The following is a 14,840-nucleotide window of genomic DNA, read 5'->3' on the forward strand; positions in this document are numbered from 1 at the left end:
GAACCGGCCCTGACATTAACGGGGTGAGAGGGCTCATCTTCTGGGTTAGAAAAGTATTTCTTCTCTACAATCCGAACCGAGGACTTTGTTTATCCCGGCGAAAATAATGAAAAAAGGCTGAAAATATTAAATAATATATGTTGGAAAAGATAACTTTTCATTATTATTTTTAGAGTGGGGCAGCTTTACCTTCTTGGAAAACTGAGGACTTAAACCATTTTCTTATTTATTAACTAATTTCAATACAAAATTAACCCTTTATGGATGAATAGAGTAAAAGGAAAAAATGTACCAAAGCCTTTATTTACGTCTTTCTTCCTGCAAAAAACTTTGCAAATTTTACAACCTGGTTTTTGACAATGATGGGAAAACGAATTATTTTGTTTTATCGTTTTTTTTTCCCCCGAGTGAATAATATTTTTATTGTATTCAACAGTAATAAATTAGTAAATCAGGTCAATCCCTAATTAGTAGATTAAATAGCATACCGGAAAGCCTATTTTTTAAATTTGACTGATTCTAAATTAGGAAACTTGTCTTACAAACTAACATAATTTACTATTTTAAAAAAACTTATATTTGACATAATACATTGACAGATTCCGCGCCTAGGAGACCCCGTTTCCCAAACCCAATTTGATAGGAATGATTAAAAACTTGTTTGCTATCCCACCGAAGGTTTCCAAAGATTATAAAATGGGTCAGGCGGTTTTTTTGTTTGAGCAAGGTGTTTCTCGTCGCACTAGGTCAGAATGGAGAAAAATACCCATTTTCCACGTGTGAAATATCTGAATAATTCAACTGTCCAATTTCAGACCGTGGCCGATTTCACGACGTCGTAATATATGCCGAATCGATGGGAAAACAGGCAAAAATCTACGACAAAATCTATCCCTAAAGCAGATTATCGACGGATCCATAAAGCCTTTGATTACGCAACAAAAATTGAATAATATTTCAAACTTTGTTCGCAACCTTTTTACTTTGATTTATGCCGCATATTGACTTATTTGCTTGAATTTAACATAAACAACAAAGATATGCTGGTTAACAGTACATCATGAACTTTAAATGTTAAATTTGCATAAACGAATATATGTATTGTTTGAATATTTATAGTGAAAGAGTAAAAAAAATCAAAAATCTTTCTTTACTTTCCTTAAAAACGTTCTTGCCATTAGATGTTCGGACTTTACAACCATCATTTGCTTTTCGAAATGTTTCACTGATTTGTGTTTTCAACCTTTCGTGCAAAACATTGTTATAACTTTAAACTTTCATATTCAGGCCACGCCCAATCGGTAATTTCACCGCATTTAGCCACGCCCCCGTTAAAGGTTATCTCATTTAGCAACGCCTGTAAGAAGATTAACTCATTTAACAATTGCGAAATTTCTACCGGCGAAGATAGAAAGACCAAAATGATCGGAAACGACCAAATATTAAGCAATGACCATTCTGCAATTTTAGCGTATTTAGCCACGCCCATCTGTTGGGTTATTCTTTTCATTTTGACGTGACTGGTAATCGTTCAACCGAACGACAAAAAATACTGTGATCTGGCCACTACAGTTCACCAGAAAAAACATTAAAACATTAGAGTTAAGAAATAGACCACGCCCTACTTGTAATTTTGCCGTGTTTAGCCACGCCCGTCAATAGGTTTAGATCATTTAGCCACACCCAGCCTGTTAAATTAACAGATTATTAACGTCCACTTGATTTTTATTGGTGATCAACTGTATGCCATAAAACACTATAATCAGGCAATAAAAAATTATCAGAAAAAACTACAACACGTAAAATGGTTTAGATCAGACCACGCCCAAGAAGTAATTTTGTTGTATTTAGCCCCGCCCATCAATAAGTTGAACACTTTTAACTACTCCCAAAGACTAAATATTTATCGACAGCCTAACATCGTCGATCAGGCCACAACAGGTCAGAAAAAACTATGAAACTTTGCATTAGGTTGTTTTTATTTAAAACACATCAGGTCAAACAACTAATCAATATTGATAAGTGTTTTTGAACAAAAGTTGAAGAATTACAATACAAAGAAACATATTTTAAAGAAAAGTTTCATGAAGAAATAATTTTCAAAATCTCACGTCGTATTTTTTTAAAAATGGGCTAGATCTTTTAGTAAAACTCAACCCGCCAAACCGAAACTGGTCTTCAATCTAGATGCGAGTTGAGTATAAAAATGTCCGTGAAAATTTAACTTTCTCTAATCGGTCGAACAAATCAGTTCTGCTCAAAAGTAGAGTGCAATCGGGTTAAACAATATCACCACTACACCGAAATAATCAGTACAAATTCTATAAAAATCCCATAGAAGTAAATAGTAAATATTATCGTCCATAGGTCAAAAATGATAGGTTTGTTTTGTTAATTCAGTTAAGCAGTACCATTTGTAAACAGTTCTTTGAATAAATTATTTGTCATCAAATTTTGATAGATCGTAAACTAAAGCATCAGATAATGTTTTATCTTCTTATTTACTATTTACAAAAAACGAAAGAAATAATCAAAATGAAATATCATCATTGGACGGGGCTAGAAATAAAAAACAAGATAAATAATTAGAAGAAAATAATGCCTTTGTGAAAAAGAACCGAAACACTATAAATTTAAAACACACCATGGGGAGTGAAACGTTTTGTTGATTACAAAATTATAACATGAAAACTCTAAAAAAAAATTTATGAAATAACCATTGAAGATTTAACAAGGATTTATATGTTCTTCATAATTTCCATTCTTTACAAACTTCATCTTTACATATCATAAACAGGACTTTAATTTTAAATGTTTAACCTTAAATACGTACTGCCAAGATTCCTATGGGCTAAAGAAACTAGAAAATCGTTAAAAAGACTAAAATGACACCATTATTATTTCTACTTCATCGACTGTTTTCATTCAGATATTGAAATTTCCTTTTTTGCGTTGTCTATTAATATAAAACCTTAATCGAAGACTACTTTCATTCAATTTCAATCCTGAAAAATTTCCCACAGTTTCAACCGTTCAATTTTCTCAGTAGGTTTTAAAAGTTGCATAATTTTTTTGTTGGTAAATTTCTCTTTTAATGATTTCCTTGGTAGCTTCAATCAACTCTTAGAACTAGTTTTTAGATTTGTTTATTGCAATTCGGCTTGCCACTCAACTTTCCAATCGTCCGAATCTTCCGAATTATTATAAAATAACACTTTTTTCCTTGAGATTTTCCGTGTTCACCTTAACCACACTTGTTGAAGAGACTCTGACTTGCTGAAGATCTCCAAACCGTACAAAACGTAAAAAAGTAAAAGCAAAACCGACAAACGATCAGACATACAACGGCTGATACTTTAACTGGGGCAAAGATAATTAAGTGGTTGTATCTGAGGAGTTAGAAGATAGTAGACGTGTCCGTGATCATTTACCTTAAGATAAGGTACAGGTTGATGGTTTCACATTGTAATTAAGTTGTAATTGTCACATTGTAAGGTGGGTAACGATGCTGAAGGGCACCTGTTAACTGATTTTCTAGATTTTAAAGAGTGCGTGTTAAACCTTTTCGTTATGTCCTACCAACTTCGTTTAGTAGAAAAGAATAGTTTAAAAAATCTTCGTCGTTTTAACGTCCTTGGCACAAGAGATCAGTTCTAACGAGATTGATACAAGTCCGAGAATGAAGTGATTAGTGCTTAACCCGTCTTAAGATTTAAAGTTAAGTCAAAAAAGAGTTGGACCAATAGGATTTTTCACTTTATGTCTGTGAAGCCCTGAAGTTAAGTCAAGAAGAAGTTCGACCAGAAAGATTATCCACTCTATTTCTGTGAAGCCTGGAAGTTAAGTCAAGAAGTTCATTCAGAAGAATTATTCACTCTATTTCTGTGAAGCCCTGAAGTTAAGTCAAGACGTTCGATCAGCAGAATTATCCTCTCTATTTCTGTGAAGCCTTGAAGTTAAATTAAGAAGTTCAATCAGCAGAATTTTTTCACTCTACTTCCTTGAAGCGGTCAAGTTATGTCTGGAAGGAGTTTTATCATGAGAATTACCCAATTTATGTCTGTGAAGCACTAAAATTAAGTCAAGAAGAAGTTCGACCAGAAAGATTAGCCTCTCTAATTCTGGGAATCCTTGAAGTTAAGACAAGAAGTTCCATCAGCAAAAATATCCACACTATTTCTGTGAAGCCTTGAAGTTAAGCCAAGAAGTTCCACCGGTAGGATTATCCAGTTTATATCTGTGAAGCCCTGAGGTTAAGTCAAGAAGTTCGACCAGAAAGATTATCTACTCTATTTCTGTGAAGGCTTGAGGTTAAGTCAAGAAATTCAATCAGCAAAATTTTTCACTCTACTTCCGTGAAGCGATCAAGTTATGTCTGGAAGAAGTTTTATCGTGCGATTTACCCAATTTATGTCTGTGAAGCCCTAAAATTAAGTAAAGAAGGAGTTCGAACAGAAAGATTAGCTTTTCTATTCCTGTGAAGCCTTGAAGTTTTGTCAAGTTGTTCCATCAGCAGAATTATCCACTCTTTTCTGAGAAGCCCTGAAGTTAAGTCAAGAAGGAGTTCGACCAGAAAAATTAGCCTCTCTAATTCTGTGAATCCTTGAAGTTAAGAAAAGAAGTTCCATCAGCAGAAGTATCCACTCTATTCCTGTGAAGCCTTGAAGTTAAATCAAGAAGGAGTTCGACCAGAAGGATTACCCAATTTATGTCTGTGAAGCCCTGAAGTTAAGTCAAAAAGGAATTCGAGGATTATTTATTTTATTTATGTGAAGCCCTGAGGTTAAGACATTTCGACCAGAAGGATTATACACTTATTTCATCGGTCGATTAAACAAATTATAGAAGAAGAACTAACAGAAAGAAACTGACTTCCCAAGAGGTCATTGCTTTTGTCACGGATTTAGAAAACTGTGGACAATTTTCCGTTCACCTCATTTGTACTTTGTGCACAATTAACAAATACAACCGGAAGTTCTCGGGAAAACCGGCGTGGAAATAAATTAGGTTATTGTTAAATTCTCCGTAATTCGGGAGAATGACATTACATGTTGGGAAAACGGTCGGGCTCTTATAAAACGGCGAAACAAAGCCGACAGGAAGTCAACGATTATGCAAACCCGTGTAGCAAATATGTCATGACATAGTGTATAATCCCCGCCTTGGGAAATTGCCAAAGTCCCAAAACACCCTTTGTTGTTCATCGTGTAGTTTTGGTTTTCATAATGAATTACTTTCCCGTGGGGAAAATAACAATAAAGAATGAACAAACGCAAATAAGTAAAGCTAAATAAATGTTTTTCCTTTGATTACAGAGAGCAAGAACAGAGGCGCTGTATAAGGCAGAACCTGCAAGGCACCGAGATGCGATGAACTTCACCAACTGGCGCATCCTCAAGTGGTTGCTATTGCCTTTGTTGACCCTTCTTTTGCTGGGTGGTGTCGTCTACTCTATAATTTGTATGCATTCAATTTAATTATTTTACTTTAACAACATGCGAATGAAATATAAACCAAACAAGTTGGAACCCCTTTGATTAAGTCCATACGAAAATTGTGCTTTTAATTCAAAACTAAGCACTTTAGACCTCTTCATGCAGCTTTCTTGGTGTAAGAATGGCCTTACTGTCTCAAGTTTCTCTTGAAGGAGTCGGCATATCTGTCTTTGCTTTAGTAATAGAAATATAGAGGCCTATATTTTTTTCAAAACTGCTGAGAGAGAGGAATACCTTCACCTACCTTTTTGAAGATTTATAGATCTCTTAGCTTGCCTCCTGGTGCTTTTGTCCAGTGCTTGAGTTTTTCTTTCTCAAGCCATTTTTCCAGCTCCAACTTTACCACACTCTGCTACACTCACTTCAAAGCATTGATAATATCCACTAGTCAGAAGGTCTATGCTCTTTCTTTGCACTGCCGTTTCAATGGCTTGTATATAAGGTTTTGTTAAAAGCTCCTAATTCCGTAAAGAATGACACCACTATTTTTTTATACCACAATGATTGATCTGCATTCTCTGTAAATTTGTTCAGGGTAGTCTCTGTGGATTTGCCATTTTGGAAGGCATTTTTGCAAGATGATTATCATTAATCTCTTGAACTATAATTTTCTCCGTTTGGACAAATGAAGTTGAGCTGATGGGTCGTACTGCTTTGGCTGAACCTAAAGTGTGACCTCCTCCTTTCGAAGTACGAATACCACCCTTGCAACTTCATATCCCTGGTGTATGCACTGGCCATAAAAAGTTCCTAATTTCCTAATTCCAATCCCTGTTATAGTAACATGGAAAACTGTGATTTGTAGGGGTTAAAGTCAATAATAGCCCATTTAAATTTGTTGGGAGTGAATATTTTGCCTGAGATAGTTCATGTGTTTTTGGCCAGTTGACAGTTTTAGTTCGGTTTCTTCAAGATATCAGCATTGCATTTATTTAGCCTGTGGAAATGGAACTCATATAATTTATTCCGGGATGCTTTTCCCATTGTAGCTTCCACTTGCATATGCCTTTAAAATAAAACCAGCTAAGAACTGGGTATCTAACAACTAAACAGCTGGGTATTTCGTTTTATAATTTTCTGTTGAGCTTCATAGCAATACAAGTAATATTTTTCTTTGTAATCTAATTATTTACAATGATATATAAAGAGACAGTTGTCTGCAAAATCCATTGATTTCTTTTTTTATCTAGTTCTTGCATGTATGCTGGAAGTATGCAATTCTTATGCTTACTTACTCATGCCAATTCCTTACATACATTAATAAATATTTTTAAAATAGCCTGACAAGAAGTTTTATCTAGTATTGTGCAATTGCAAAAAATTCATAAGCTAATCAAATAATGGTATCCTTGATCCTAGATTGTTTATTAAATAAAATTATGCAATGTCATTTTTATTTTTTAAATTTTTTATGGCATATAAAAATACAATACAGCACATTTTTACTTAATTATTTTTTATTAAATTTGAATATATGTGACCTTGATGATTGAGTGGTTAGGACGTCCGACTCTTATTTACACTATTCATTTCAGGTTTGAATCCCAACATAACTTAAGGAATTTTAATTAAGAATAATATGAAAAAGTATAGTAAAGTGGTTTGGTCTTTGTCCAGCAAATGGATTTAGTGGATGTTTCAGATATCCAAGCAGCTCTAATGGATCAAGCCTATGAGACCAACTCAAAACTAGCTTGGAATGTCCTCAGATCCTAAAACATCTTTCAAACCGAATTCCTAGTCATTGAAACATGCCATAAAATAAATAACAAAGAAGGGTGCAACAATAAACTGTCAGATAGACAGCTCTACAAGACTATGAGATCAACCCCTTGGAACGGTCTCAATATCCTAAAAAAAAATAGGGATCACCAAATAGCCTCAAGAGGCAGCAGACAGGCTAAAAAGCATTTTGTGGCTTTACTTATAGTCACATTTAAAAATGGAATCTTTGGGTTACTGAAGTAAGCAAAATATACTGGAAATGTCAGGCATGAGGCACGGACAAAGACTAAGAAAAAGAACCTCCTTCTTGCAGAAAGACAACACAAATATATTTACAGTAAAACAATAAATAAAAAGTGTCTATTAACAAATGACCAATGTCGACTAGGTCTAGATAAGTTAAAAACAATAGAAAATAGCTAGGAAAAGGCTATCATACCTAGGAAATTCATTCTTGTGCTAAGGCCTTGGTACCATACCCTTGCGAAAAAGTTTGACTTTTTTAAGCCCTCTTGTTTGACAGAAATTGCTTTACTTTTTTTTTCAATTTGAATATTTCAAATGATATTAGTGTGAATTATATAATAAATATTACTTATATTTAAAGGGGCCACACAAGTTCGACCGAAAGCAATTACAAATGCAACCTTCACCTTCGAGACAGATCTTGATCTTGAATCTCACTCGAGTTTAGCACAGTTACCAGGTACATCCATTTCTGTAACGCCTTATATTAATTCCTTTTAGGATTTTCTAAAAATTTCGAAATTATTAGACAACGAGACAAACAGCACATACAAGTCTTTAGAGACAATGATTGAAGAACCGGAAAAGGAAATCGAAGAAGAATCGGATCTGAGCAAAGAAATGGCACTTGCTGAAGAAGTCTCTTTTATAGACAGGCTCATATCCAATTTCCACGAGAGCGCCAAAAAACAAGAGAAACCTGTGCATGAAGGGCTGAGCGTTAAGCAGTTCACGAGCTTGGGCGAAACCGGATACATGAAGAGAATAACAAATGGGCACAAATATGGAGAATATCAAGTACTTTATCGAATTTTTTTTGTTGATATCCATAAATAGTGTTTATTATTTTTTTCTTTCCAGTCTGCTCCATCTATGGGCAAATTGTTGAGCATGAGCACTACAGCTCTACCTGTATCTCCAACTCTACCGAGCCTGCAACCACGGGGTGTTCCACAGCCAACTCAGCCTCCATACAACTACACAGAAAGTCTGCATTTTTGCTTCGTTCGTACATTAGAAATGTAATTTTTAACTTTTTATTTTTTTAGGCAATTGTCACTCTCCTCAGTTACAAATATGCCGAGGGGTGATTCCGTGGGATCTAACATCAATTCCATCCTTGCCCGGGATAAACACAATGGAGTCTTTAAGAGACGCAATGCCTTATTTCGAACTCATTCTGGATTCCGGGTGTAGTCCGAGGTCCAGGCAGTTCCTCTGCTCCCTACTTGAGCCTGAGTGTCGCCCCCTCGGCCAGCTCGTCACTCCTCCATGCAGAAGTCTTTGCAAAGGTATCATTAAAAAAATTTTTTGTATTCGTACACCTTTAACTTTCGTTTACGGTTTCAGCCGTTGCGGAAGATTGCCACGACTTCATCCTCGATTTGTTGGACCTTTCGCAGGTCTTTAAATGTGACAACTATCCCGATGCTGAAGATTCTTGTGTGAATCTTGCAAAAGGTACGACTAAATTTATTAAAACAAATAATAAATACAATATTTAAAAATTAGTGTTATTGTCGCTGAACAGAATAATAGATCATGCTGATTATTCAAATTATATTTAAATCTGATAATTCTGACCCCCCCCCTCCAAGGTCTTGTGTGTTTATTCCTTGGAAATAGAAGAAGACCTAAGATGAACCCCTGTGGAACACCAAAAATAATAGCAACTAATAATCATACATTTTTATAATCTAATATATTTCTAGATAATTTGCTTCCTCTATTTATTTTTTTTATATATTATACAAATATTTAAAAAAATTTATTTGAAATGTTACAAATACTTAAGAATATTATATCGTACATTAAAATTTTAATGTTGATTCATATTAAGAAGCAAAGTAAGAAATAAAAATAATAATGGTAAAAATACTTGTACTAGAACACAAATTGAACTTTTTCTACAGTCAGATTATATTTTTTAATCTTCAGGTGAGACCTGTCTGAACAAGGAGTTCAGCTGCGGTGACGGAACTTGTATTCCAAACAGGTGGAGATGTGATGGAAAAAAAGATTGCTTGAATAGCATAGACGAAGCCAATTGCACTGCTTGCAACAATTACCAATTTGCGTAAGTTGATTTTGATTTTTCTCGCAAAGTTTTAATTTTTTTGAAAAATTGTTAAATTCTAGTTGTGGCAGCAAAGATCAATGCGTTCCTTTGGAATGGAGATGTGATGGTCACCCCGATTGTAGGGATTCGTCTGATGAAAACAACTGCCAAGGAAACGAAGGTAAAATATTTTTGTTTGAATTCGTAAAAGATCGACTACATTGAAGGATTTTAACCATTTCCCATGTTTTGTTCTGCCGGATTGAAATGTTTCAAAATTAATATTTTTTGTAGAGAATACAGTAAAAGGAGAAAACAACCTTAAATACTTAGTAGTTCCTCAAAAACATGGTAAGAAGCTGTTGCATTCCTTGCTCTATGCTTGTGGCTATAAACAGGTTTTTTAAAATATCGAGCTTTAATTAAAAATTCCAGCATTGCTGGTTACCTCAGAACATTTAACAAGCTTACATTTAAAGCTTTTCAGCACGTAAATATTTTTGTAAATTATTGTACAGAAGACAAGTTGAACACTTGTGTACAATGCTTTTAATCGACGCTATCAAATTTAAAATACAAGTATGATTAGGTTATGATAATACTTCTACAGCTCCAATCTAAATACTTCACTTGAGCCAAACATTATTTTAAAATAAAACGTTTTATGACAATTTTTCTATGAAAAGCACAGCTCTACAACCAAGCTTAACTTCATTATGTCAATATTATGTAAATATGAGACAGCTTGGTGTAAAAATTCTTTAAACATAATTTTTTTAACTAAAATAAGGCAACATTAAAGAAAAAGTGTCATTGTAAGTAATGTAAGTATCTGTAACAGTATTTTGAAAGGAAAAAACAATAATGAAACTTTTCTTATTTAATTTCCTTTTTTCCTCTATAAAGTTTTTCTCCCTATAAGTCCCGCTCATCAGCAAAGAGGGATTTGTACTTTTTTTCATTTTCTTGTATTTTACAGTTAAATTTAAATAATATTAATAATGTGTAAGGTCAGTTATTGTGGCCTTAGATTAGATTAGAAAAGATGTCAGTTTCTTTAGGGCCTGCGCATGCACCACGAATAGTTCGGTCCATTGTGCTACTCTATTGTTGTCTAGAGCTCCTCATTAAGCTTTTTACCAGATCCCAAAGCTTTTTCAATGACTCCCTTACGTATCCTTCAGGCTTTTCCTCTTCCAGAAGGATTCTCAGCCTTCCCCAAGTCTATATGTATCCAGAACCTGCAGTGCTCCTACTATCTAGGCCTAACACATCCTAGATTAATAGTTCTGCTGTTAGTTTCTTTTGTTTTCTTCTTTTCTAGGTCTTTTGATGAACTTTTGACATGCCTCTGCCTTGGGCTACATTCCCATTGAACGGAGGCTTATTTTTAATCCATTGTCTGATGGATCTATGTTTTTGGCAGTAAACCACAAATATATATATACCACAAAATCATTCATGGGAAATGAGTGTCAACATCATACTTTCCTTTATTAGACTTTTCATTACTCCCACACTATGTGCCTTGGTACTGTTTTCCCTGTCTGGCAAAGCTCTAATGCAAAACCAAACGACCCTGAACTGTACCATGGCTATTTCTGTTAACGATACCTTGGTACAGAGTAAAATAGCTACAGTCTTCACTTGAAATACAGTTGCATATTGCTCAAAGTTGATATGAATTCAAGTCCTTGGTTTATTTCCATAAATACCAGCTCCTGACCCATACTCGGTTTTGGGATCTTCTGTATACTGGATTTGGTCGGCATTAACTAGAATCCATTCCTCCCATTCTGCTGTACTATTTTAATTTGAAATTTTTGTCAAATGTGAATTTAGAATTTATGGCATTAGCATTCATGCCCAGAACCCTGACTGCCTAAAACCCCCAAAGCTTTAGGTGCAGACAGGCAGGAGCCTGCCATGCATAAGCCTATGAATTCCCCCCTCCCTGGATAAAGATATGTAGTGTGGCAGATCCAAAAGGACTTCCTGAGCATCAGGAGGTCATCTCATTGCCACAGTGATGCTCAGGCATGACTAGATCCACTAGTCTTTGAGCAGAAACGAGGATCCTGACTGTCCTTAGATGTAATACTTTTGTCCAGCAAGCCACCGATCTCTTGAGCTATTATGGGCCTAACAACTGCTGTGTATAGCCTTAGACATCTTTGGGTTTAGTCCCCAACTTTTCTCATAAAGGCGTTTAAATCTACCAACAACCATTTTTGCTCTCTGTGAGATTTTATTTAGTTGTCAATTCCTTGAAGGTCTTTGGTCAAAGATGACTGTCTTGTGATTGTGGCCTTGCCAACTCAGACTCTACTCTCTCGAAATTCTCTAGATTTTTTCTTCTGCACTTTCATCCTACAATTGTAATGTGTGGTCGTCTGCATGGTGATGATGTTTAGTCTGCCTATCATCGTTAGCTTGGTTAGACACTATTCGACTTGTCGCCATCTTTAGTAAATCAAAATTATTATTAAAAACTAAGGAAGCCAACACATATCCAACTAAACAACCAAGCATTTCCAGATTTTTCAATGTGCTTATATGACATGATCCGGTGTTTCTACCAGATCAGTCTCATGCTTGCTTCTGCAATATTGCAGTTGTTCAACTAATCCAATTATTCATTATTTTTCCTTAAAAAAAAAAAAAAAAAAAAAAAAAAAAATTCTCCTTGAATCTAACGTTCTCTGCCAGCCCAATTTTTTATTTATTTTTATTTCTTCATTCCCCACATTTACAACCAAACAGGCCAAGCCATTTTCAACAGTTACAGTATGCGATTTAGCATAATATATATTTTTTTATGGTATCGCATAAAACAACATATTAATTACCTTTTTATGTTATTTTTTAATTTTTTGGAATATGTCTATTTTGTGCATATAAACTCTTATTATACCTGCCTATTCTTGCAAATAAATATAAGTCCTCACTTTGCACTTTACGAAGCATCAAAAACATAAATAACAGCGAGAATAGACACAAGTTGCAGGTTTATCACTTTGCAGATCTTAACACATTTTGTAAAAATCCAGTTTTATATAATAACTTTAAGCCCTGAGCCAATATTTAAAATTTATTATTAATGGTCCATTACATTCCAGATATGATAGCGATGCATTCTTCTCACTCACACGCTTCACCTTGCCCGACGAGCGAATTGAGATGTTTGGACGGAAGGTGTATCACTCTCCAGCAAATCTGTGATGGCAAAAAGGACTGTATTGACGGCGCCGATGAAGCAAACTGTCAGCTCCCTTACACCTGATTTACTCTCTAACTCGAATCCATCATCCTAAGAAGTTTCTTAATTATAGTTATGTGCCAAATATAAAAAGTAAAAGTTGAAAAAGCATGTTATATTCGGATAGAAGAAAAACCTCGATATGCAATCTTTAAAAAATAAACAATATTCTGAATTAACTTCTTGATTTTCTATGGCACATTTTTGGCTGAGCATTGCAACCCATGCATTGTATCGTTTTCCAAAAATTTATGTAAATGTACTGACTGATCCCTGAATAAAAAGCAAAATTTTTCTTTGTGTGTACAGTGCAATTTACTAGGCTTTTTTTAATTAGTAATTTTTTACCATATTGTGTATATTTTTTAATTTATATTTTTTTATAAATGTGTTAACCAAACATGTATATTGTATATTGTTAAATAAAGCAATTGTACTTTTTTATATATTTGTTTCAGTAGCACTAGAGTGCTGCAGACAACTTTGCTAGCTTTATGAATTTTATATTATAAGAGCAGTTAAATATTACACTCCTAACGATAATATTCACTTTCCTCATTGAGGGAACGAGGCGGCTGAGTGGTTAGTGTCCAACTCGTATTTGCCACATTAGCAGTACCATCTTTGAATTGAAAATATGAAAAATATATTGTAGTGTTTTGACCCCTTGACTGTGGCACCCAACCAGGTAGGTGGACCTTAAGCCCTCTTGTAAGATAAGAATTTCTTTATTTTTATTACTTTATTTCACTTTCCTCATTGAGGAAAAAATCACATGTACTTTAAGCATCTTAGAAGATGGTCGGGAAGAGTTCGAAAAAAAGGTGTTGGACTGAGGTTGGGATGAGGTTCCAGGGTTTTATTGAATCACCAGTATCAACTTCTTGCGGTTTTGTGGATAGTAAGATTGATACAAAGTAGCTTGTACAATGGTTCGAAGGATTTTGGACTGGTATAACTGGATTCTTTGGAGGTTGTTTTGCTTGGTCGAAGTTTCAGTAATTCCAAAATTCAGGACGTTCAGATTGGTTGTAGTAAAGTTGTTTTGTCGTCAGAGTTTCGATCTGTTGTCAAGAAGAATCTTTGAGGTAAATATCGTACGTTCAGTTCTATTTTTTTGGGTCGAGTGTATGGGTTCCAAGTAAGACTTTTGCCAATTTAAAGACCCAAATAATATTTTCTTTGGTGATTGATCAGCCTTCTCAGTTTAAATATTTTTTTTTCTCTTTCCAAAAGGTAGATCAGGGATGAGGCCAGGAAGACAGAAACAACATTTATTTTCTTGTCGAGCTTTCGGCAGAATATATCGCCTTCAGGACTTCGAAAAAAATCATTATACTATATAAACAGGTACATGTGTGGATAACGGATGAAGTTTATGAACTCTGGAAAAGAAACAGAGTTACAGTACATCTCAGAAGGAGAGTCACAGCACAGGATATAAGTTATTTGCTAGAATTTAGTTTCGTTGAGTCTAATCCTCCATTTTTTGAACAATTGTTCCATGCAGAGAAACGGTTCTGGAGGTTTCGGCAGGCTACTATTGATCTTGGGTTTGGTGAAAAGACAGTGTCATCTGATTATGTGAGAAGTACTGTATTGAAATCGATAGGAATGTCTGAAAGTGTATATTGAAAATAGAATGGGATCAAGAATGCTGCCTTGCAGAACACCTACTTTGATATGGGAGATGGGGTATGTTGTTTCATTTCATACTTGAAAGTAGGATTTTAAGATGATGTAATAAAAGTTTCCAGACTCGATCAAAGGCATTCTTCATGTCTAGGAAACCCAATTCAATGACATTGAAGCTTTCAAGTATGCTTTAAAAGAAGTTTTCCAGTAAACTGATAGTGCAATATGAACAGGGAGATGCTGAGGTTTTTTAGATTTTATGATGGATAATTTCCCTTTGATTTGGAAGAGATAGTTTGGCAGTTGTAAGGACTGGGTAATGGTAAGGTTAAACCAGAAGATTTCTTTCCTAGATGACTAGTGAAGAAGTTGGCCTCAGATAGAGTGAAGAGTTTTAATAACATCTTCCTCAGTCAAAGAT

General features: G+C 34.7%; 1 protein-coding gene across 5 annotated transcripts in view; it reads left to right on the forward strand.

Annotated features, from left to right (window-relative positions):
- Window positions 1–12,963, forward strand: part of LOC106670029 (atrial natriuretic peptide-converting enzyme-like) — a 111,695-nt gene extending 98,732 nt beyond the window's left edge. For 4 of the 5 annotated variants that reach the window (XM_014400030.2, XM_014400046.2, XM_014400013.2 and 1 more), the window contains 10 exons: window positions 5,316–5,460; window positions 7,828–7,926; window positions 7,996–8,264; window positions 8,328–8,454; window positions 8,516–8,758; window positions 8,817–8,927; window positions 9,405–9,543; window positions 9,606–9,706; window positions 9,820–9,876; window positions 12,645–12,963. In XM_014400030.2, coding sequence (XP_014255516.1) covers window positions 5,316–5,460; window positions 7,828–7,926; window positions 7,996–8,264; window positions 8,328–8,454; window positions 8,516–8,758; window positions 8,817–8,927; window positions 9,405–9,543; window positions 9,606–9,706; window positions 9,820–9,876; window positions 12,645–12,808 — 1,455 coding nt within the window. In that variant the 3' untranslated portion in view covers window positions 12,809–12,963. The remainder of the gene's footprint in view (window positions 1–5,315; window positions 5,461–7,827; window positions 7,927–7,995; window positions 8,265–8,327; window positions 8,455–8,515; window positions 8,759–8,816; window positions 8,928–9,404; window positions 9,544–9,605; window positions 9,707–9,819; window positions 9,877–12,644) is intronic. The other variant, XM_014400022.2, reaches the window with a different exon arrangement.
- The last annotated feature ends 1,877 nt before the right edge of the window (window positions 12,964–14,840 follow it).

The sequence above is a fragment of the Cimex lectularius genome, unplaced genomic scaffold, assembly GCF_000648675.2.
Source record: "Cimex lectularius strain Harlan isolate CLEC.00 unplaced genomic scaffold, Clec_2.1 scaffold92, whole genome shotgun sequence".
NCBI lineage: Eukaryota > Metazoa > Arthropoda > Insecta > Hemiptera > Cimicidae > Cimex > Cimex lectularius.